The sequence below is a fragment of the Penicillium verhagenii genome (assembly GCF_028828195.1).
Source record: "Penicillium verhagenii strain IBT 33310 chromosome Unknown utg000005l_segment0_segment0, whole genome shotgun sequence".
Taxonomy (NCBI): Eukaryota; Fungi; Ascomycota; class Eurotiomycetes; order Eurotiales; family Aspergillaceae; genus Penicillium; species Penicillium verhagenii.
Window position 1 is genome coordinate 4,751,844 of NW_026643169.1, and position 22,178 is coordinate 4,774,021.

At 48.0% G+C, this 22,178-nt stretch overlaps 7 protein-coding genes across 7 annotated transcripts; 2 read left to right on the top strand and 5 right to left on the bottom strand.

Moving 5' to 3' along the window:
• Nucleotides 1–671: 671 nt before the first annotated feature.
• gisB (putative zinc knuckle nucleic acid binding protein) lies at nucleotides 672–1,758 on the bottom strand (the record flags this gene model as incomplete). The annotated part of the gene is made up of 6 exons (XM_057164668.1): nucleotides 672–1,190; nucleotides 1,249–1,379; nucleotides 1,441–1,482; nucleotides 1,539–1,550; nucleotides 1,615–1,650; nucleotides 1,707–1,758. The coding sequence occupies 6 exons, from the start codon at nucleotides 1,756–1,758 to the stop codon at nucleotides 672–674; spliced, it is 792 nt and encodes a 263-aa protein (XP_057023349.1).
• A 1,338-nt stretch (nucleotides 1,759–3,096) lies between these two features.
• On the bottom strand, nucleotides 3,097–4,764 carry N7466_005272 (UDP-N-acetylglucosamine diphosphorylase; the record flags this gene model as incomplete). The annotated part of the gene is made up of 3 exons (XM_057164669.1): nucleotides 3,097–3,168; nucleotides 3,228–3,962; nucleotides 4,039–4,764. The coding sequence occupies 3 exons, from the start codon at nucleotides 4,762–4,764 to the stop codon at nucleotides 3,097–3,099; spliced, it is 1,533 nt and encodes a 510-aa protein (XP_057023350.1).
• Nucleotides 4,765–5,280: 516 nt separating this feature from the next.
• Nucleotides 5,281–6,912, bottom strand: N7466_005273 (PPIL4 family peptidylprolyl isomerase; the record flags this gene model as incomplete). Its single annotated transcript, XM_057164670.1, has 4 exons — nucleotides 5,281–5,679; nucleotides 5,739–5,935; nucleotides 6,001–6,698; nucleotides 6,833–6,912. 4 exons carry the CDS (start codon nucleotides 6,910–6,912, stop codon nucleotides 5,281–5,283), a joined length of 1,374 nt encoding a protein of 457 aa, XP_057023351.1.
• A 3,132-nt stretch (nucleotides 6,913–10,044) lies between these two features.
• Nucleotides 10,045–11,659, top strand: N7466_005274 (uncharacterized protein; the record flags this gene model as incomplete). Its single annotated transcript, XM_057164671.1, has 3 exons — nucleotides 10,045–10,224; nucleotides 10,290–10,400; nucleotides 10,547–11,659. The coding sequence occupies 3 exons, from the start codon at nucleotides 10,045–10,047 to the stop codon at nucleotides 11,657–11,659; spliced, it is 1,404 nt and encodes a 467-aa protein (XP_057023352.1).
• Nucleotides 11,660–15,177: 3,518 nt separating this feature from the next.
• On the bottom strand, nucleotides 15,178–15,962 carry N7466_005275 (40S ribosomal protein eS24; the record flags this gene model as incomplete). Its single annotated transcript, XM_057164672.1, has 3 exons — nucleotides 15,178–15,254; nucleotides 15,390–15,637; nucleotides 15,886–15,962. The coding sequence occupies 3 exons, from the start codon at nucleotides 15,960–15,962 to the stop codon at nucleotides 15,178–15,180; spliced, it is 402 nt and encodes a 133-aa protein (XP_057023353.1).
• Nucleotides 15,963–17,524: 1,562 nt separating this feature from the next.
• Nucleotides 17,525–18,856, top strand: N7466_005276 (protein-lysine N-methyltransferase; the record flags this gene model as incomplete). Its single annotated transcript, XM_057164673.1, has 4 exons — nucleotides 17,525–17,755; nucleotides 17,948–18,484; nucleotides 18,550–18,685; nucleotides 18,738–18,856. The coding sequence occupies 4 exons, from the start codon at nucleotides 17,525–17,527 to the stop codon at nucleotides 18,854–18,856; spliced, it is 1,023 nt and encodes a 340-aa protein (XP_057023354.1).
• A 469-nt stretch (nucleotides 18,857–19,325) lies between these two features.
• Nucleotides 19,326–22,064, bottom strand: N7466_005277 (uncharacterized protein; the record flags this gene model as incomplete). The annotated part of the gene is made up of 2 exons (XM_057164674.1): nucleotides 19,326–21,473; nucleotides 21,885–22,064. The coding sequence occupies 2 exons, from the start codon at nucleotides 22,062–22,064 to the stop codon at nucleotides 19,326–19,328; spliced, it is 2,328 nt and encodes a 775-aa protein (XP_057023355.1).
• Nucleotides 22,065–22,178: the final 114 nt, after the last annotated feature.

Sequence of the window (22,178 nt, forward strand, 5' to 3'; positions counted from 1 at the left end):
TATCATCTATGGTTTTACTACTCCTCCTCCTACTACTACTATCACTCAGCAATCTACAATGGAAAATAACTCCAAAAGAATTGCGTTTTCATATTCTCAGCACCGAGGAATCTTACCACCGGAAAAGGCCCCATTCCAAATACACTGCGATCTGCTTTTCTCTCTCTCTCTCTCTCTCTATCTCTGCATCCACCACTCCTCATCTTCACATCTCCTCTCGCTCTCTCTCCGGGCCCATCCAGGAAAACCGCATTCAAGAGTAGATTTAATCAAATCGAGAAAAAGATCCATCCGTGGGAGAAACAAATAGACAAGACGCCAACCATGAGACTTGATCAAGACCAAGTCAGCTTGAGGGTAAAGGGGGATTCGTGTGTCAAAAGAAAAAGGGGAAACTTTTTCTGTTTGATCGTCGTATACATAACAAAGTGGACAAGGCAAAAAAGAACAGATAAAGACGATAAACAGACAGGTTCAAAATCGGTACTCAATCCAAAGGAAGATTGGCCAATATATGCAAAGGAAGACTCCGGAGAGAAGGGGAGGAAAAAAGGATCGTTCGGGGTTGAAAGTGACCGTAATACAAGTTTGAGAGAAGAAATGGGGGTGAATAAATCCAGGCATGGCATGGTGGTGAGAAATCAGGAATTTTAATATAGAAAAAAAGTCACTTATGCAACAGTGGTCGAAGCAGCCGGAGCAGGAGCGGCAGCGGGGGCCACAGCCGGGGCAGCCTCGGTCTCGCCAGCCTCGATAGCTTCAACGGCAGCGATAGGGGCAACAACGGGGGCAATGGGAGCTGAAGCGGTAGCATCCACAGCGACGGTGGTAGTGGTGGCAGGATCAGCAGCAACAGGAGCAGCAGCATCAACTGTGGTGGGGCAGTCACGGGAGATGTGTCCGGGCTGGCCACACTTGTAGCAGACCTTGCCGGTCTGGCTCAGAGGACCACCGTTGGGGGAGGTGCAGTCACGGGAGATGTGACCAAGCTTGCCACAGGCGTAGCACTTCATGGCCTGAGCCTGGCAGTCGCGGGCGAAGTGGTTGGGACCACCACACTTGTAGCAGGTGGCAGTGCGGGGGAAGCCGCCAAATCCACCGCGGAAACCACCCTGTCCCTGGAAACCGCCACGAGCGGGACCAGAGGGGCGGCGGCCGGCGTTGGGAACAGCAGGGCTAGTGCAGTTGCGCTGTGTAGAACGTTAGCATACCAGCCATAATGACAAGGCACTAGTAGGTTGAACATACGGCAAGGTGACCGGCCTGGCCACAGTTGTAGCAGCGGCCGTTGGCACCTCCGTTGGCACCGCCGTTCAGACGCAGAGTGGGGCAGTCAGCCTGGACATGACCAACACCTTGGCAGTTGTAGCACTGCTTGGCTGTTAAAAAAAAAAGTCAGCCATGGCGAACGTCATGTCACGGATTGCAGTAGTTCCTTACTCTCGGTGGTACGGGGACTAGGGCAGCTGCTGGACTCGTGGCCTGTTTGAACCGAATGAGACTTTGTTGATCGAAGGAAGGTCACACCAATTACATACCGGGCTGCTTGCCTATGATATCACCGTTAGCTTTTGACCGAGAAGGTGAGAGAAAGGGGGTAAAGATAATACATACAGTTGTAGCAAAGACGCTCAGTGGAGGAGCAGACCTCTACGCCTGTTAGCAAGGGCCTTCTGCTAGTAGAGAACCAAATGTTTTTCACTAACCAGCGTAGTGGCCAATGTTGCCACACTTGTAGCACGCGCGACGAGACAACATAATTTCTGATTATCTATCATGGATCGTTAGCCAAATTCAATTTGCATATGTCATTTTCTCAAGCCCGCAAGCCTCCGGTCGCCAATTGTTCCTCCGCGCATGTTTTCTCGAACAGGATTTCTCCAGTAATGCCCAAAAAATCAAAGCTGCAACATCATCATGTGTATATGATCATCCCACGTGAGACTGAATGAGAGAGAGTTGTATACGTCGATTTTGTCGCATCAAAATTTTGCATCGTGCGGGATGGAGGGGAGGCCGACGATCCGCGCGGGGGAACAAAAAGTAACGGGCAGAGCGGGCACAGGAAGTCTCTCGCACTCACTTCAAGAACAAGATCGTTGCCAATTTCAAAGTCTATTAAGTTTCAGGGACCCTGTTAGCTTTGAGAACCTTGGGGAGGAGAAGCGCGAAATCAACCAACAATGGAGAAGAGCACCACGTTCTTGACAGCCCACCAGGGAAAAAAACAAGAGAAAAAAAAAGTGGGGAGAGGAGCGTTAGCCCCCAAGCGCACAATGACTTCACTTACCACAACACCGAGGAAATGGAAACCCTTCAAACAGCACAACTTTTTTTTTTTAAAATATCAAATGCCCAGAGGAATGAAGGAGAAGAATCACTTAAAATGTCGTGGGGTGCAAACTCGTCAAAACTTTAGCTCCCGGGCTTTTCCGTATTGCGTAAGGTTCAAGTTGCTGATTCACCTGCGCTGTCATTCGATGACCAGAGCTTTGCTTATGGAGAAAACGAGATGGAAATTCCGGGGTAAAATACTAGTAGCATGACTTGAATGCTTAGTTCAATGTGATTGGAGATTATAGGCTTTGCAAAATACTCCTAGGTTTATAGCATACTAGTACATCGAGAGGTATTGAAGATGACGTAGCTATTCGAATAGCTTTGGAATGGTCACATGTGCATAGTTTAAGCTATACTGGTAGCTTCCAGTTAGTGGTACTAGTGGTACTAGTGCTACTATTAGAGTATGCACTAACATGGAAGGTTTAGTACATGACAGAAGCTTTAATATCTTGACTTGAAAAAAGTACATTACGCACGTGCGGGATATAAAAGTCTCAATAATACCTTCAATTGGTGTACAGAGCCCCTACATTCCACAAGATCAATCATTCTTATAACAAATGCAACCGAGTCCATTCTCTGATCAACAGGAGGTTATTAAAAAGACTATGCAATTCATTTCTTCGTTCCAGAATCCCTACACTAAACAGAGAAACAAGGGAAAGCATAACACAAAACCGAAATGCAGCCCGAGAGGTTGCACCTGCACTAGGTGCTCTCATTATTTTCTAGCCGTAAGGAATGTTTCGGCATCTACTCATCCCGCTCAAGAATCGCCGGGGCCTTGATCTCCCGACCAGAAAGGAACTCCAGATTCTCACCAGCCTAGACGAGACGGTCAGCATTGTTTGGATGACATGGTATATAGATGAGATGAAACATACGTAACTGATCAGAGGAGAGACTTCCACTCCAAATGCCTCACCCTCGGTGATGACAATACCGCCGGCAGCTTCGATCCACCGCTGGCCCTGCTTCATGATATCGGCCCGGCTGGTATCCGGGTCATCCTCACCTGTGCCACGGGCGTTCTTCAAGGGCGAGAACTCATCCTCGCGGCGAACCTCGATGCTAGCGAACTTGTCCAATGGAGTCATGGGGAAGACATCAAAGATGAACTGCTCCAGCTTGATACCGTTGGGCTTAGTAGGCTTGACAGCCTCACCGTCCTCGGGGTTAACAAAGGGAATCTTCTTGCGGGCCACGTGGTGGGGAAGCTTGTGGACCCAGTTCTCGATAGATTCAAGGAAGCGGAATGAGTAGTAGTGGTTGACAATGTTGGCGGCACGGAACTTGAGCAGCTCAGGCTGCTTGGGGTCCTGAGCTTCCCGGGTCTCCTGGTCAATCTCGGAGTACTCGACGACATCAGGTTTGCCATTCTTCTGCACGATCAGACCAACAGACTCGGCAGCATCACGCTTGCGCACCACCTTGGTGGCAATATCGACGTCCTTTTCGGCAGAGAAACCGATGAGAATGGGATCGGCCACCTTGACCAAGCAGTTGTCGACACCGAAGATGTGGATATGCTTGATGCCACGCTTGCGCATGTCCTCGCGAGCTCCAGAGGTAACCAGACCCTGGTAAATTCCACCGTTTCCATCGGGAGCAACAGCAACCTTTAGTGATGTATTAGCATTCCAGGTCGCTAAAAGTAGGCATGACTATAAAAGATAGGTAAAGAGATCATCATACCTTGCCCTTGCCCTCGAGCAGAATCTTGCCCTCGTTGGAGATGCAAGGAAGCACACCTTGCTCGAAAATGAAAACATTGCTCTTATCAAGTCCAAAGTACTTGCTCTTTTCAAAGAATTCCTCAGTCGGCTTGCGGGTTGGTCCACTGGTCATGACATACCAGGGGATAATCGCCGACTGAACACCATGGCTCGCCTGTGCCACCTCTTGAAGCTTCTGGATACGCTCTGCCTGCAGTTGGAACAGCGACTTCTGGCTCAGCAGACCGATATCAAAACAACCCTTGGGCGCGGAGCTACCAAGACGGGTACCCTGACCACCGGCCATCAGCACCACGGCAACATTGTTCTCGGCAACCTGCTTCAAACCTGCATCAAACCATCTTTGCAGATCAGCGGGGTCGGAGTCGATGATAGAGGCGGTGGCGGAGGCGGGGAGGGGCTCGACCGTGGCGGTGGTCTGCTCGGTCTTGGGAGGGTTCAGGGAGACGTTGGCCAGCTCATTAATGCGGGTAGGGTCAAAGTTGGATAGCTGGTGGAAGAGCTGGGACTTCTCGACGGTCGGGAGCTCCTCTGCAAAGGCAAAGACCTGTCCTTGCCCAGCGTTGGTGTACTTCTCCTTGAGAGACTGGAATTCTTCAGTCGAGGGCTCGCGAGGTGCGTCCTCGGTAGGGCCCGAGAATTTGCCAATCAGGTTGGAGACGGTCTCCTTAATTGCAGCAGCCATGATTGTGTACGTCAATTATTTTTTTTGGATTGATGTGCAAAGGAAGAGTATGTGGGGAAGGGAAAGAAAGGTTGTGTTGGGAGAAAGAAGGGTGGAAAGGGAAAGTGGCGGGAAGAAAAGTAAATAAATTGCAATTCGCGGGGTGAAGCTGTAGCTTTCGTCCACACCGTAACTAGGGATACAGATCAACTAAAAGCCACATGTGGTTTAGCCCACCGATTTATTTTTAGCGTCTTAGACGAATCGGAGCCACGGACAGAGGAACCTGACTCCAAAAGAGTGTCCGAGTGAGACCTGACCATCGGATTGCCAGTTCCGAATGTGCCCCGCTGGCGGGGCCAGCTTCCGACCCGGTTTTTCTACTATTGAATGTTTGAGATTGAACACTTCCAAGGCGCAGGCTGATGATAATATTAGTAAGATATTGTTTATACATGTGGATCATCCATTCGATGTTGGTATATATCCATTGCTCTATTTGCCATATCCATTTGGAGTGTTTTAACTAGGCTACATTCATCGTCGACGGTCATACCGATCATCTCGTCCACGATTGTCACGATAGCGATCGCGGTCTCGGTCTCGACGATCCCTTCGGTCAGGGCTTCGGCTAGAAGATCGGCGACGAGGGTGGTCTTGATCTCGTCGGTCCCTGTATGAATCTCTGGGAGGACTGCGACGGCGTTCCTCACGAGCGGCGGGCGGCCCAGATGATCCAGATGGCCCGTCTGGTCGATCTCGGCGCTTGTTTTTATCAAAGACCATATTGTAGCTATCGTCGGGTCCATCCGCCCGAGGGTCATCAGATACTCGGTACTGGCGTTTCTTTTCAAGGTCGGCGACACCACCAAATCCGCCTCGCTGCCTGCGCTTGGTGACCGTAGAATTGCGCCAGCTCTCTGACAACTTAGAAACCTGTAGCTGCATGTCAGCAAATGTATAGAAATGAGGATTCAGGTGCATATCTGACGTACACTTTGAGAGAAATCGACATGGATTCGATGGTCATCAATGAGCACACCTTGCATCTTAAAGTAGGCTTGTTCGCAGTCTTTTTGGTTGTCGAATTCAATAAATGCGTACTGCAAGCTATCCCCAGTACGCTTATCTCGAATCACCTCGCAGGATAGAATGACTCCAAATCGACTAAAGATCAATTGAAGATCCTCATCTGAAGAAGAAGAAAAAACTTGTAAGCGCGGAAACACAAGCCAAACACCTCCAGTATGGACATACCTTGGGTTACTGGATTCAATTTGCACACAAAAAGAATATTCTCGGGGGGCTTTACATCTGCGAATGGTAGATCTCCTACCATCTCCAAGGTCAAGGCTTGGGCACGAGCATCGCGCTCCCGGCGCAACTTCTCCATGGCATCCTCATCCATCTCATCATCTAATTCTTCATCGTCCGCGATCCGCACCGTTGCCAATTGTGCTTTGGACGGTAACGGGCTCTCCGGTGGCTCGACTAGCGCCGATGGATCTTCAAAGGGATCATCCAGGACGACTGTGTGGCGGATACGAATATCTTTCAAGGGACGACCTCGATCATCAATGAACGAATCATTGATTTTCTCCAACACGTCAAATCCCTCAACCACTTTTCCAAAAATAGCCGCTTTCCCATCTAGGTAGTCCAAATTGTCACCCAGAGTAATTAAGAACTGGCTGGCGGCGAGGCGTTGGTCGGGATCGTTTGTGGCTGGAACGGTTGCCATGCTCACCATTCCGCGCTCGGTGTGCTTGAGCTTTGGCAGATCGATTGGAAAGGTGCGGTTAGATGGGCCGTCCAGCAAGCCCCAGATCGAGGATCCGCCATCGCTTTCGGGGGCGTCAGGGCCAAGCGGGTCGCCGGTTTGGAAGGAGAAGTTCTTCTGGACACTGTGGACGGGGGCGAAATTGTAATACTTGATTTTACATAGCTTTAGGAAGCTATGACGAACACAAAGAAGCTTAGTTTCTTGTTCAGCACAGCTAGATGCGGCACGACATTGGACAGGATTGGAGGGGGACTGGGGACTGGGGACTGGGCAAGCAACTTCAGGGCAGGGAACCAGGGCGCTTACTTCTCACAGGCCTTGGGTGACTCGTCAACCAAAAGGTCAATGACGATGTCACCCAGGGAAGTCTCCAACAGGGCGCTCATTTGAGGGGAAAGAGCAGGGTTGTTTTTTTTTTTCTTGTTTCTTTGCAAGAGAAGCTGTCGCAGAAAGAGGGAAGTCGGAGACAAAGATCGACACGGAGCTCGGGCCAATCAGAAGTAAAGACAGAAACGTGGAACTGGACATGCATCGACTTTTTTCTTTTTGCTGTCTTTTTCCTCATTTTTTCCTAATTTTTTCCCTCTTTGCTTGCTTTTCTCTCTCACCTGTACAACTTGAGGGTTTTAGGAGGATTTTTGATGCTAAAATGACCCACATGCAGGCCACAATTCATAGCTTCTCCGGATGATCGACCCGCGTTCCTTTGTACAACCTCACAGGCTTTGCCTTCACAATCGACCGGGCTATCTTCCGAGTGTCCCAGTGGGACAAGCTCCCCTAACCCTTTTTCAGATTGAGATGCAGATCTGAAGCTGTTTGCTGCAGATCCCCTCACCGATTCCTCGGAATAACTTATGCACCAGTCAGCCCAGACAGAAAGAACTGAAGGATACAGAGTATGGGTTTCGTCTTCCAAAACCACTTCTTTTCTTTCACCTTCTTCCCCCGAAGTCTGGCTTTAGAGGATGATGCTACCCTCACGTACACAGTACTACGACCTGTCAACGCAATGGCCTTCTCTGAATAACCCTCGGATGACTTGTTCCACGACAGAAAACGGTGGGGGGGGGGGCCAAAACGGGCGGCCTCCTGCAGAGTTGAAAAAAAAAAAAGAGGATCGCGACATCGACAATCTATCATCTTCAACCCCAGCGTCCACACGTGGAGGGGGGACGATCATGAACGAGGCTCTTCCATTTTAGGCCAGACGCAGAAGAAGGAAAAAGAAAAGTTCCAGCAAAACTAAAATAACTCAAACTTGAAGAAACAAGAAGGGCTTGTCGCAAACAGGGGGATAGTGCCCCGGTGCAAGGTATCCCCCTAGTGCAGAGGCTAGTTTCGATTTCAACGTTCCTGGCGAGTCAAGCCGGAGTCAGCTGGTTTAGCCCGATTTGTCTCTCCTGACTCTACTCTATGTTGTGCAATGTCAGACCCGGAGTTGTTTAGGACAACTCCGCCCATTGACTCTTCATCTCTAGCGGCTCCGGGTATTTGAAACTCAGAAGAATGAGGAAGTTTCTTTCCTTCTTCTTCTAGCTTCAACTTCCTATTTCCCTCCAGATTCACGCGAGATACCTATGATATCCAGAATGAAAGTGACCCTATACGGAAGGACCGAGGATCATTTCCCACCTGTGAAATGACTTTGACCTCATTATCCTAGTATCCTAGAAAGAAAAATTCCCGGGATTTCCTGCACCATAGGCGCGGGCTTTCAATTCATCCCCCTTTCCCCTTTTGAGCTCGGGACATTCAGATTTCGTTGCCCCCCGGGCGATTCCAGACCCTATAGATCCGGCAGTTCTCAATTTTCTGGCCGATGTTGCTTTTTCTGACCTTACCATTTCCATCTAGCTGCGGCGCGCGGAAGCGCTAACAGCATCCAAGCGGATCTACTCAATCCATGTTGGCGATCAAGACGCAACCTTAAGGCCATGGATCCTGGCACGGTCTTTCACTTTACGAAGTATGGCGCGCGCTTTACTGGGTCCACCTAACCCTAGTATGTGCTAGCGCCGGCTGATCAAATTGATAGGTGTCAAATGTTTTCTTTTCTTTTTTTTCCCTGTATCTTCACTTTCTTGTTTTGTTTCTTGAATTTTTATTTTTATTTTTATTTATCTCTACATGGCATCTTATCTTATGGATTGAGACATTTACTGCGTCTCCCATGGGTCTGAGACATGGGGCAACCTGAAAGAATGAAATTTTTCTTGACTGTGTGCGCGTTTGTCGCAAAGATGATGTATTCTGAGAAGCTTTAGGGGGGTGAGAACTTCCAATCATCGTGTGGCCCCCGCTTGGCTCAACGTCCCGGGCCCCCCAGTTCGGACTGTTTAACGCCCTGTTTGATGCATCTGAAAAGAAAGGCCCTAGCCCCCTCCATTTTGTACGGACGCCACACCAATCAACGTTTCGACCAGGTCCTAAGCAAACATTTCCTCGCTGGATCTTCATGATCGATCCACCGGAATCTCTCCCCCGGATCGACACCAGGAAGTTCGGCAAACGTTGTCGGTCGTCTGCTTGTTTCCTTGTTTCCTCTTTCTGATTCCATTTTTCCCTCTATCTTCTTCCTCTGCTATATTTCTATAGCCTCAAATTATTGAGTTATCAAACATGACAAGCCTCTATCTGTGGACTAGGGGAACGTGGTGGAGGAGAAACAGGTACCCCCTGGCTGATAGGTTGAAATCTGCTGTGGCGGATGAGAGGCCTTCTCTAATCTCCTTGTCTGGACTTGTTCTCGTCATGGCTATCAGGTCATGACCCGTGTGACGTTACTTTGTGAAACCAAGTCTCTAAAACGCCGGGGGCAGTCCTGCTGGCTGGTCTTTCACATCGACTGGGGAATCTGGATTGGATGCACTACGGAAATGTGCATATCATTTCCCCTGGGTACAACAAGTAGAGTAGGGAAAAAAACGAAAGAGAATATAAAAAGAGAAAAAAAAAACAAAAATGAGTAGAAACAGGAAATGCCCTGGTAGTTTTTTTTTTGCTGGTGATTTTTTTTTCTTTTTGGTTTTTTCCCCCACTCCACTTCATGCAATTCCTACATCCCAACTTATCCTATACTTGTATCATCGTGGGAAATGCGTAAATAAAAATAATAATAAAAAAACAAAAAAAAAACACAAAAAAAACTAGAAACAGCTCAAATATTAAAACAGCTAGTCTGAATCGATCTAATCGACTGAAATTCTCCAAATTCTCTAAATTGACCAGGGGCCCTAATTTGATCAAAGAGACCTAAACCATCACACCGATTGTTACCCAAACATAGGCTTAAATCTAGCCCTACCTCCAGAGACATCTTCTCTTTCAAGTTCTCACTTTTCCCTTCTTCTGCTCTAGAATTCTAAACATGCAACTTTGACATCTACTCAAAACCCACTTGTCTATGTTCTGATCCTTTTTGACTTCTCCTTTTGTCACTTTCCTGCTTGGTATGCATGATTAATCTTCTTTTTAAATCGGGGACTCGAAGGAAATCTTACTAAGAACCTCTAGCAATGAGCTCCTTTTACACGGAAAAAGCTGGTTTCGACCAGTCTCACCACGATGTACTTTCACTGTCTCGCTCAATGCGAAGCATGAACCATCAAGATCTAGGAGATCACTCCAGTTGTATGAGTCCTACGGAGGCCGATGGCAAGATGCGAACCTCTCAACGACGTCGTGTTCCAGTCGCAGTAGGTAGCTAGAGCAGGCAACTCCTGGATGTTTCATATTCTGATATTCTAATCTTGTCATCTAGTGTCGACGGTGTCGAAAGAGAAAGATCAAGTGCAGTGGTGATGCCGGCGGTGATGGCCAGGGATGCTCCAACTGCCGTAGTGCTGGTGCAAATGACTGCCAGTTCTTCCGAGTAAGTACCCCTTCGATCAAAACACCAGGTCAAGTCTACTAGACTCAAAAAAGGCTCGGAGCTCATGTTTTCGATTTTAGGTCAACTCCCATAACGTGACCTCTCATGTGGTGGCTTCTCATAAGCCTACTAACAATGGGTGGCAGCCTTATCCACATATGAGCGCAGCAACTACGCAGTCTCCCCAGTTAGGCATGATCCCACAAAATCCTCCATCCAAGCCAAATATTCTCTCCATGGAATCACCTCATACACGTATGGGTGCGTTTCCATATCCGCTTCAGCGGACTTCGGATTTTGATATAAGTGTTGCCGATGCTCAGATGTTTGAGCAACCCATAAACTACACCCAGGCTTCATCATACGCTCCATCCGGAGCTCTTATGGACTATGGGCCAGCTCCGTGGAGCCCCAAAGCGTGGGAATCGATGTTCAACACAGGCCGAACCCCCAATGGGAGTCTCTACCCCGATCCAGAGGCCAATATGAGCCAGTCTCCATTTGCCTATATGCTTCCTAGTCAAGGAATCTCTTTAGACTTACCATCAGCCAACTCGGCCGCTTCTGTCATTCCTTCGGCCGACAATGCTCTAGGCCCAGATCGGACCCTACCTACTCCCACGTCCAGAGGACCACAAGTACCCAGCTCAACAGCCTTCCTACCAGATGGAGGATATGCTTCAGACTTCAAAGGCTCACTCTGGAGTCCACGCCAGACAGGCTCACCAGACCAAAGACCAAGTTCAACCCACACAATTCCAAGCAATGCCCCCTTCACCGGTAGTCCACCTCTCCAGAGCAAATACGTTGGCATTAACAGTACCACTCCCGAGATGCTGTTCCCTTATCTGCCTATGCCTACCACAGCCGAAGACACAACCTCAGCAGCAGCGCCATCCACAATAAACGGGAACCCTGTTTACCCCGTTCTCGAATTGGACTCCGAATACCCACCTATCCCTACCACAAGATTAGGTCGCAGCTCTTCGCGGGATCACGGTGCCAGTCAACAACGATTGGCGAGTGAATGCTCTTCCGATATGTATGGATACAGCACCGCGGGAAGGGGCAAGACCCGTGGGAGTGGCACCCTCGTCAGTGGACTCCCTTATACTCGTGTGCAGCACCGAGACACACCTGGCACCGCATTCCCATTCAATCTGAACCTGGGCTCGGAATCCCTGTCTGAGTATCCTCGCTCTGTGATTGAAAACGTACACCGCCCACCTGTTGAGCCTTTGGGTAACCAAGGCTACTAACGGTGTCTTTACTCTCCTTCAAACGTCATATTTATGTTTATTTCTTTTTGGTTGGATTTAGCTTCATCTTTGGTGATTTTCTTTATTCGTCTTTTGTCTTTGTCTGCACTTTTTTTCTTTCCTGCTTTATTTGCCTGTTTTGGGATTTGATTTTGGTGTGACGGCGTGGATCAAAAATTGATGGGTACATGGAGGGCCAAGATGGACCGGATCGGAGCACATTCATCCCCGGTCCAAGATCTTCATCTCTACTAGATTTCCCCTCATCTTAGGGGAATGATTTGAGCATGGGGCATTACACTAGTCTCAGCCGACATCGCATGGTGATCAACCCAGGGTCTGCATCTTATGCCCTTTTATCCATGTCGGCGTTGTCTGTTGGTTTTACATGTGTCTTTCAAACAGTTGTACTTCTTGTGCGTTTGATTTTAGGTTTTATTACTGGTCTTGTGTACTTGCATATGCTTTGATAGGCCCCATTCCCCCCCTTGCGTTTTTTTTTTTGACACCCTGAAAGTTCTGTTTGCCTGTGGGCATTTTTGGCATTTTTGGCATTTCTCATTTCCTGAAAAACTTGGTCCTGACTGGATGCGGCAAATATCTAATCCTTGAATGCGCGGCTACTTGTTGACCCGTGTCTTTTTACCTCTATCCTTGCTATCATTGCTTCATTTTTGAGTTGGTCCCGAGGTCGTTGTCTTGATTATTGATCCTATCTACCCTGTTACATTACTCTACCACTTCTACAAACACAACCTATCCTTCACCGATTCCTTATTGGCACACTTTTGATTTCTTTATGCCTTTTTTCCATATAGTTTGGCTCTTACGGAAGATATGATTGCCCATTTTTCTTTGCTTCAACTCCTTAAACAGTGGAGGCGATCTGGTTGTCTGGCTGGCAATATTTGTGGGAATCTTTTGCTTTTTGATATCCATGCTCGAGATAATTATGATACAAATAATGAAGAACCACGAAACCTACTTAATGATGAACTATAGTGGCCGAGTCTGTACTCAAGTTATTTCAGAGCGTACCTACCTATTGATGTACACATGTACCCCGTGTGTACAATGTATGTATCATAACGTTTGAAAATACCTAGTAGATGAACCTTTTGAGGTACGTACGTACCTCCATTTCCTCTCTCCTGACTCGGGAGTTACTGAATGACTTCCTAAATGGCTACAAAATGTACCATTCCTGATACTAGAGTGGTATATAAGACTTTTCCATATCAAAACTTAGTACACACAGTCTATTCTGTTCCAAGGTTCATGTGCACTGCACATTCGAAGTATTTGAATCCTCAAGGACACCTGAGAGGCACTGGGTGCTATTTTATCGTCTGAATTGGTCTATTCAATGTCTCAACTTTGGAAGGGGCACACTACTATGTCAACGGTAGGTATGTATCTAGATATCTGAAAATTACTGCATAACCAATAGCACTTGAGTAGTAATGTTGTACTATCCAACATTGCAAGTAGTATTTACTAATCCTATGTATACATAATCGATCTCGCTATCGATCTAAGATTTGCGAATCCGCTTGGCTGCATAAAGCCAAATAATTGCCTACGTGGGTAGAAATATTTCATAGCAAGTCTTCAAATGTTATTCCGCTTATAATTATTCAAGTGAATGCTCCATTTTCTATTCACTACTACCTTTGTATGTAAGGATTGGTTGATGTAGTAGTATGTATATGACACCGATCTCTCAAGCACTTGAGGTTCATTGTATCAGTGTTGCTCTTTCCCCCTCGTACCAGTTGACGCCTCGAATATCCATTTTTTAAAACGTATTACACAGGAAGAGCACTTAAGCACAAGATAGGACTCACAAACCAGTAGAATGAATCAAGTTTGGTATAATTCAATACTTATCTTCAAAGGTAATTTTTTTCCCAAATGGAGTTTGTCTAGAATCGTAGAGTTCAATGTTGTATGAGAGGTCATAGGTCGATCTCAGTGAATTCAATGTTGGAACTTCCCTATAGGGTCTTCGAAGCTACAGTAGTCACGTCTCAGCATTGAAAATTTGTGTACAATCGCTACTATGTATACCTAGATACGTGCATGGCCAGCATTTGAGCACGGTAATTGAAGTCAAAGGATACTTGAATATAGTGAATACATGTGTTTTGGGGATACCGTGCAACTACTAGTACATCGTATAACCCCTGGAGCCGCCTACCCCAGCCCTGTGTAATGTCCTGTACAACCCTATCTTCAAATACTACATGATCTGGAACCTTATGTACGGCCCAGATAAACCCCAAGACCCCAGGTTGACTATCTAGGTACTTTTGTGAGCAAGGGACTAAGTATATATAATATAACCTTCAATGTTAGAAGTGGTGTGCCCCGATGAAATTCCTTTTTTTTTTATATAATTTGATACATATGTACGGATTTTTGATGATTTCCATTAATCTAGTATATCACTCATCTTCATTCTGTTCCCTATCTCTAGATGCTTTGGTCAGTTTGGGCCAAGTTTTGTATGGTAGGTGGTATATACTAGTATCCAATTGATATACCTTTGCTCTGTTGTACTAGATACCGTATATGGTGTGCTGTACGCCATAAGTAGCTTTTTAGTCCAAACCTCATCCGGACTCGGGATATATGCCGCATGTGTATGAATAGACTGTTGAGTTTGGGGAACTCTTTCGGCTGTCCCGTCTTGCCCCGGTTTCCCCGGAATAAGCTAACCTAGTCTGGGTATTGCCTAGGTAGATTATGAAGGTTTACCGGGGTGATTTGTGTGACTTTATTTAGAGGGCATTGCACATGTCAGGAACCGAGACAGGGACAAGGTCAAGTTCAAGGACATGGTGTGCCAGCACCTAACTAGTCTGGATCTCGAGGTAGTAAAGTGGAGCAACATATTTTGAGTTTTGATATCTTCAAGTGCGGGTTTTCCCCGGACTCAATGGAACATTTGACATAATGCCCGGATGGGAGAAGGCGCACGTACCTCGTATTACTAGTAGGATTGGGGGGGGTGTGGGGGAAAGGATGGAGACGGTGGAAGTTGTACATCTACATCTAATGTGCATCCAGATGGCTACGTCTACGCTGAACAGGCACGTGCATGGCTGAACAGAAATAGAAAATATGTAATTCATGCCGGGGGCAGCAGCCACATTCCGGATTCTCATATCCCTCGTTTTTGATTCGAGCTGATGACCCAAAGCACAAAAGAAAACCAACGTTGACGCCTTTTGAAACAGGGATCATCAGATCTCGAGAGAACCGAGATCTACAGGGTATAGCAGACCCGGCTCCCATATGGAGGCAAAACCACCAAACGACAATTCTTCTGGGAGTCGGGAGATAGTCCACACATCACAATAAAAAAAGTCTTTTTTTTCATATCTTAATGCCTCCGTGTCATCCCCCATCGACCACGACTGCTTACATTTCAAAAAATAGAAAATGTAATACAGGAGATTCCCAGAACCACCAGGCCACCGAACGCATCCATCGAGTCAAGGAAGGCGAGACGCTTAGTCCTTGGACTTCTTGGGGCCCTTCGTCTTGGCAGTACCGCGGAACTTCTTGGAGCGGTTCTTGCGTTGCTTGCCTGTAAATCAGTAGTGTCAGTGGGGGTGACCAATATAGAGGGTCGGCCTTCAAGGAGGCAACCTCACGAGGAGGTAGATAGATTCTCGAGAGAAAAGATCCTTTTTTGAGGGGGAAAATATTGGGGGAGACATACGCTGCTGGCGGGAAGGCTTCTCGATCTTGTCGGCAACACCGATGCGAACGAGACGGTAGTGGGGCTCGAACTTCTTCAGGGCCTCGGCGGAGTCGTAGACCAGAGCGAAGCCAGTGGACTTGCCACCACCGTACTGTGTGCGGAACCCGAACACGGAGACCTGGTCCTTGTTGGACTTGTAGAGGTCGGCCAGCTTCTCGCGGAGCTCATCCTTGGAGACGTTGGGGCGGTTGGGGTGGAGGACATCCCTACACGAGATCAGAGTCAGTCGCAAGTTTCAAAAATCGTCTTGTCGGTCTGTGCGGCAAGATTGGTGAAATCCATGACAATTCAAGTCCCCCATTGCATCCTTGCATGTCCAGTTGTGAACGTGTCGATGAAGCGCGGATGGTTTTGGGGAGTTTTTTATCGAATTTCGATGGGTCCTTGCTTTTCATCCTGGATTGCCATTTTGCGCCTGACCGACAGGATGGGAAAAAAGGGGGGGATCGCTTACACGACCATCTGCTTGCGACCGAGCAGAGGGTTGCGAATGAACTTGCGAGTCCGCAGAGTAACGGGAGTGTCGGCCATTTTGGTGGTGAGTGGTGATGCAGGAATTCGAATGAGTGTGGATGGACTTTCAATTTTCGTGGTGTGCGTTTCTCGGCTACGGATACGCGCTAGTCCGTTCTGGGAAGTGCTTAGGTCAGGTGGGTCACGGGGCTGCTGACTTATAGGCTGATAAGCGCTTATCGGTTTTCATCGTATCCTCATCAGTTGTATCTGCTTATCAATATCTTTAATCTTACTGCTTCTAGATCATCAGTATCATTGTATACCTTTGGAATCCGTTTGGAGGAAAAAAACTGTGGAGTGAAAAAAAAATCGTTCATTCCAGTAATCAGTTAGAATTGCTACTGAAGGTTAGGAGTAATCAATGCTAGTGAGTAGTGGAAAGAGAAAATGGAAAAAGGACAGAAGCCAAGTAGATCTGATAATAGCCGAAATCAACACAGATTGAAAAAAAAAGAAAAAAAAACATTGATCCGTGGAGAAAATTAATTACCTACTGGTAAGCAATTATGAGGGGAACATAGAGCAAGGAATACGATTGGGCGATGGGAATGGCTTCATGAATGGAGTGAGGGGATGTGGAGGAGGGGAACGACAGGTAGTATATTACGTGAGGTCACATCCGGAAAATAAGGGAGGGGAGAAGATTAACAATTTGAATGTGAGAGGGGATGGGAATACATACGCTGATGAAGTTGGAGGGGGGGGATGGGGGAGAGATCGAGGGGGGGGGACTGGGAATAGCTTCAAATATAACGGGAGAGGGTGGGGAAACTGTGATAAAAATAGCTTCAAGGAGGAAAGGAAGACAGAGTTGGGAATAGCTTCATCAAATAACAAGAAAGGGGAAAAAAAAAAAACTTTGGTTTGTTAGCGATGGTTCAAGTGTGACCACGCCCCATTCTCTGTATTCAAGCCCCCATGGATGTCGAGGAACCCTCTCTGCTTAACCCATGGTGTCGCCCTGACAATGATTCGATTATAATAACCAAGGTCAGTTTGATGCTGTCCGGTATCGAACCGATCACCTTTCGGTGACCAACGCCATCACTTGTGGAAGGGGGGAACGAATCCGGGCGCAACCAGGAAGATCATCAGCGGTACTCATGGACGACTAGGCCATGAGGGCAAGGGGCAGTAGCTCACAGCCAAATTACTCCTTCTCTGTTCAATCTAAGGACTTGGTAGTTACTAGTAGTGTACTTACTGGTAGTACTTAGTACTTAGTAATACTGCTGTAGCAAAGGTCACATGCTCTAGAGTCTATACTCAAGTTCTCCCCCTCTCCCCCTCTCCCATGTTCACTTCCCTTTTCACCCCCAGAGACTTCCTCTCCCATCTTGTCCAGGAGTCCATTCCCATCCTGACTTCTGCTATCTACTAGTACTTCTCAGACCTTCACTGAATAAAATCAGCATTCAGGAAAAATTGCTCTTTACTCGAGGTCCACTTAACATTTTGCCCTTGCTTTATAGTTCCCCAAAAATAGGACCTGCGCTAAGCCACATCCGGTAATTGCGCACGTCACCGAAGATATGGGTTTTCAGCCACCACTTCCCCATCTTCTCTCTAAATCAACCATGGCCGACATCATTCATATCCCAACAGCTCAATATTTCCAGCTGGTCAACCCAACAGATCTGGATCTTCCACCAGACAATGTCCTCATACGCCCCGAAGTCCAAACAGCCCTATACGAGCACATGTTCGATGAATCCTTGACCCCACTACCACCAGCTACATATCGGGCTCGCATTCTCAAATTGCTCATCGCCCGTATCGAGGGTGCCGTTGCAAACCCCGAGGAAGATGTATGATCCCCATGTACAGTTTACCCTGAACATGAACCCCTTTTCGAATTTGAATTCACCTCTGTGCGGAAATCTGTTCGCGCCGATCCTTTTTTTTTAAAAAAAAAAAATGCTACCCCACATGTCGTCATACCCGCTTTATTCAGGAACATCAGGAACACACACGATAACTAACCAATCAATTTCCGACAGGAAATCCTCGATGAATTAATGACAGCCTGGGGTGACCTCCTTACTCAACCAAAACCCAGTCCTCTTGATGCAGCAACAGAACTCTCCCACGTTAAATACACCGCTCCGCTCCAGCCGAAGTGTACTTCGACAGACCGGACTGTCATCACCGTTGAATCGCGGGGCGTGCTCCTTGCGGGCAGAACAACTGGAAACAGAACATGGGAAGCGGCGCTTCATCTAGGTTCGTTCCTTACGTCCCCGACCGGTCAGGCTATCGTACAAGGGAAAAGGGTTATCGAGCTTGGCGCAGGAACGGGGTTCCTGTCGCTGCTGTGTGCGCGACATCTCGGTGCACAAGTCGTGGTTGCGACGGACCGGGAGCCTGTACTACTAGAGAATATGAAGGAGTGCGTGCGATTGAACTCGGGGGCTGCGGGTGGTGAAATGATTCCTATGTATCCTGCTTTCTGGGATTGGGGGACGCCTCTAGAGGGGAAAGAAGAGTTGGGTGAGGGGGGTAAGATGAGTTTTGACATTGCTCTTGGTGCAGATTTGGTATGATCCCTAATTTCCCTTTCATCTTCTCTTGGTCAATAATTATGTGCTGATTTAACCCGCAGGTCTACGATGCGGATATTGTTCCATTGCTTCTATCGACCCTTCGAGATCTCTTTGAAAACTATCAGGTCAAAGAGTTTATTACTGGAGTGGCTTTGAGGAATGAAGCTACGTTCCAGGCATTTACAACTGGATGTGGTGAGTTAGACCATTTAAGAGGCCAAATATAAGAAACTAATATCGTGGACAGATTCCCATGGTTTCAAAGTTGAGCCCTTGCCATTCGAGTCCGCACCAGCTCATCAACAGACTGGGTTCTTCCATGCTACCGACATCCCGGTTCGAACGTATCGAGTTTTACCGGGATGAGAGTCACTATAATGAAGCTATGAACTTGTATGACTTAATACCCATATCAATTACTGGAATGTCTGACTTGGGCACAATGAAGGATACGATATTGATGATTTTGGAGGTTTGTCTGTAAACATACAGTAGCCACTGCCACTCTCTGCCACTCTCTGCCACTCTTTGAAACCATATATCTGCAAGGTGGTCACGTCCCAGGAAAGGCTTCAAGCGAACTAGACAAAAAGGAAATATCAAAGGAACGTCTTCAGGGTATCGTCGACAACGCCAGAACTATTTAGGTGCTGGGAAAGCACCCGAACCAGCAAACTAAGACAGTATATACCACGCAATGCAAAACTAGCAGACAGTCCACCCAATGCAATGCTTTAAAAATACCATGGGGTAGTAGGAGGGAAAGGAAGGGCGGGAATAAGATGAAAACGAGGGGGAGAGCAAAATACTGAGCAAAGTAACCAGTAAACGAGAATCAGCCCATCTCGCCACTTTCAGCAAGACTTTCTCGCAAGAGATTCTCATCAATGCCCTGCACTTGAAGGGTCACTGGGGCTGCAGGCGGAGGACGAAGACCCATGATTGGGCCCTTTTGATTCACGCCCGGGTACCTGAAGCGGAATGATGATGCATGATCTACATCTGAAGGTGGCACTCTGGGAGGGGCCGTAGATGTTGTTTCTGAAGATGAGGGTTCTGGGATTAAAGCAGATTCAATCGCGGCAATGCGCTCTTCGATCTCAGGATCCTTGTCTTCGGAAACAGGGGCTGTCCCCCACCGACCCAAAACCCATCGACCCAACGCGGAGGACTTGCGAGATCCAGGGGTTGTGGTGGAGGCAGTGCTGGAACTGTCCGCCGAAACGACAGATGCGGAGTCTACGGGAAGGCTGTTCCCAGCACTTGCAGCCATAGAGGCAAGTAAAGAGCGAGAGGATTTCTCGGGGCCCTTGGCGCGATCGGCTGTGATTGTGGCGACCGATATGATTGGAGGTGTAGAACTTAGCCCAACGCTGGGAGAGATGAGGCGTTGAGGAATGCGGATGCCTGGGTGCCAGACACCCATGCGGGCTTGGCGGTTGATAGGAGTATGAATGTCCATGCCAGCGACGGAGAGGAGGCTGTCGTGGGACGACGACTTGCGAAGCGAAGGCGTATATGGTATATTGAGCCCAGCAATACCCTCCGCATGAGCTGATGAGGGGTCATTTGTTATAGATTGAGAATAAATTCCAGAGGATGATGGTTCGGACTCCTCTGGGATAGCATGATGGGTTTTCATGCCATCATATAGATCCAAGAACGCGGGTCGACCGTAGTTATCCTCATTGAAAAAGCCAGACGGGTCGTCCATGGACGGTTGGTCAAATTTTTCAAAGTCACTCATCGACCTGATCGGTAGATCAAAGCCTTTGGTGTGTTGGGCATCGGTAAGAGGAGAAGAGAAAACGGTGCTATCTGGGCTAGTAGCTTGAGAGTAATCGTATCCACGATCTCCTCGATCGAAAATCGACGAGGTGCGAAAGGCAGATCGCGGGGAGCTTGCCAAAGAATCTGCCGGTGGAGATTGCATAGACCATCGACGGGAGGAGGACGGTGGAATAGAGGCGGATGTTTGTGATAAGATTGTATTCATAGATGACCCCGACGACTGGGAGCGATGAATGGATCGCCGAGGGGAGTGAATTGCGGCAGAGTGCAGGGGGGCAGGACTTCCCAAGGAAGGCCGTTTCTTCTTGACACGACGGTTGAGAGAGCCCTTGTCTTTGCGTGATGATGTTGGGGTGTGGTAGTGGTGGTGGACGTGGAATTCTTGGGAGACACGACGTTCCTTTGCCTCTAGTTCCTCGGAAAGTGTTGCAGTCGGAGTAAATTCACCATTGTTCTCTTCGTCCAGGCCGTCCAGCGGTTGGTGGTAGAGAACCTGATCCCGCAAATTCTGCACTTCCTGGTTGGAGCTCTCGAGCATTTCACGCAGTTCCGTGATGCCAACCTGCAAATGCGCATTGTCTTCCAAGATATCCTTGACAAAGCGTGAAACCACATGCGTCCCAGAGTTGCGGGTGAGTTCAGAGGCGGCTGCTGCACCCTTCAGCCTGACAGCAGCATTGTCCAGTTCTCGTTCCACGATTCGCTTGCGCTCCATTCGCTGAATCAAGTCCTCATGTCGCTCGCGTTCTTCGCGAGCCTCCGTCTCGATCCGTTGAACCTGGTCATTGAGGCACCGTAGTGCGCTCTCGGCATTGCGCCAACGTTGTACAGCAGACCGCTCATCTTCCTGAGCAGATATGAGGCTATCCTGCATTCTCGACTGCTCGACCTCCATGATAGCTAACTGTGTTTCGAGCTCCCCGGCATGCGATGCAGCAACTGTTAACCTGCGCAGCTCCGCCTGGGTTCTTTCCAAAGTGAGACTCAACGACTGTATCTGGTCGTCCGAGTCGGCGACAGTCTTGTTCAACCCCTCGAGCTGTTCCAGAAGACTGCGGTTTTCTTCAACTATGCGTGCATTCTCCGCTTGTACCTGACGTTTTTCGCGCTCAACCGAGTCGACATTGTCGATCAAGCGCTGGCGGTCCTCTTCCGCCTCGGCCATATAACTTTCATGGCGATGGAGGAGAGCCTGTAGAGCAAAAGTCAGCGACGACGACGCATGACAGTGTGGTGGAATAGAGTCATCGTGGGAATATAAGGTGGTCATGACGGACGCCAACGCAACGAGACAGCACAGGGGACCTCAATATGAGGGAGTCCATAGAAGCAAGACAAGTAAGGTGAATTGAACAAAGGGCTGGAAACTTTATTCCGGTATAGATAGAGATGTGGGGAGTGCGGATGAAGGAGCTCGGCAACAAAAAAGGCCCATTCCGAAAAAAAAAAAAAAAAAAAAAAAAGCAAGCCACTTGCTCTGGAATGATGGAATCGAAATGATGTATCAAACATGCATGGCTCAGCTAACCACCAAGCCCCACAGCGGTGTGACTGAAGACTGACGATCGCAGCGAACATATAAAAAGACAAATATGCAACGTACCTGACCTAATTTTGCGGCCGTCTCCAGGTCTTTCTCCAGACCCTCGAGAGCGACATTATTGTGTTCGAGCAGGGCACAGTCATCACGACCACAGCAGCAGCGCAGAGAAGTTGGGCCGCGGGAATGAGTCGGAATGCTGGGATAATGGTTCCCGCCCGAGCTATGCGGGAGGGAATCCATGGGTGGTATGAGAATGTTACCCCTTGAGGGAGCAACAGTTGAGCAAACTAATCATTCGAATTTTTTTTTTGGCAGTTCTCTGAATGAGAGCTATCACAGAGCACAGCTTTTTCT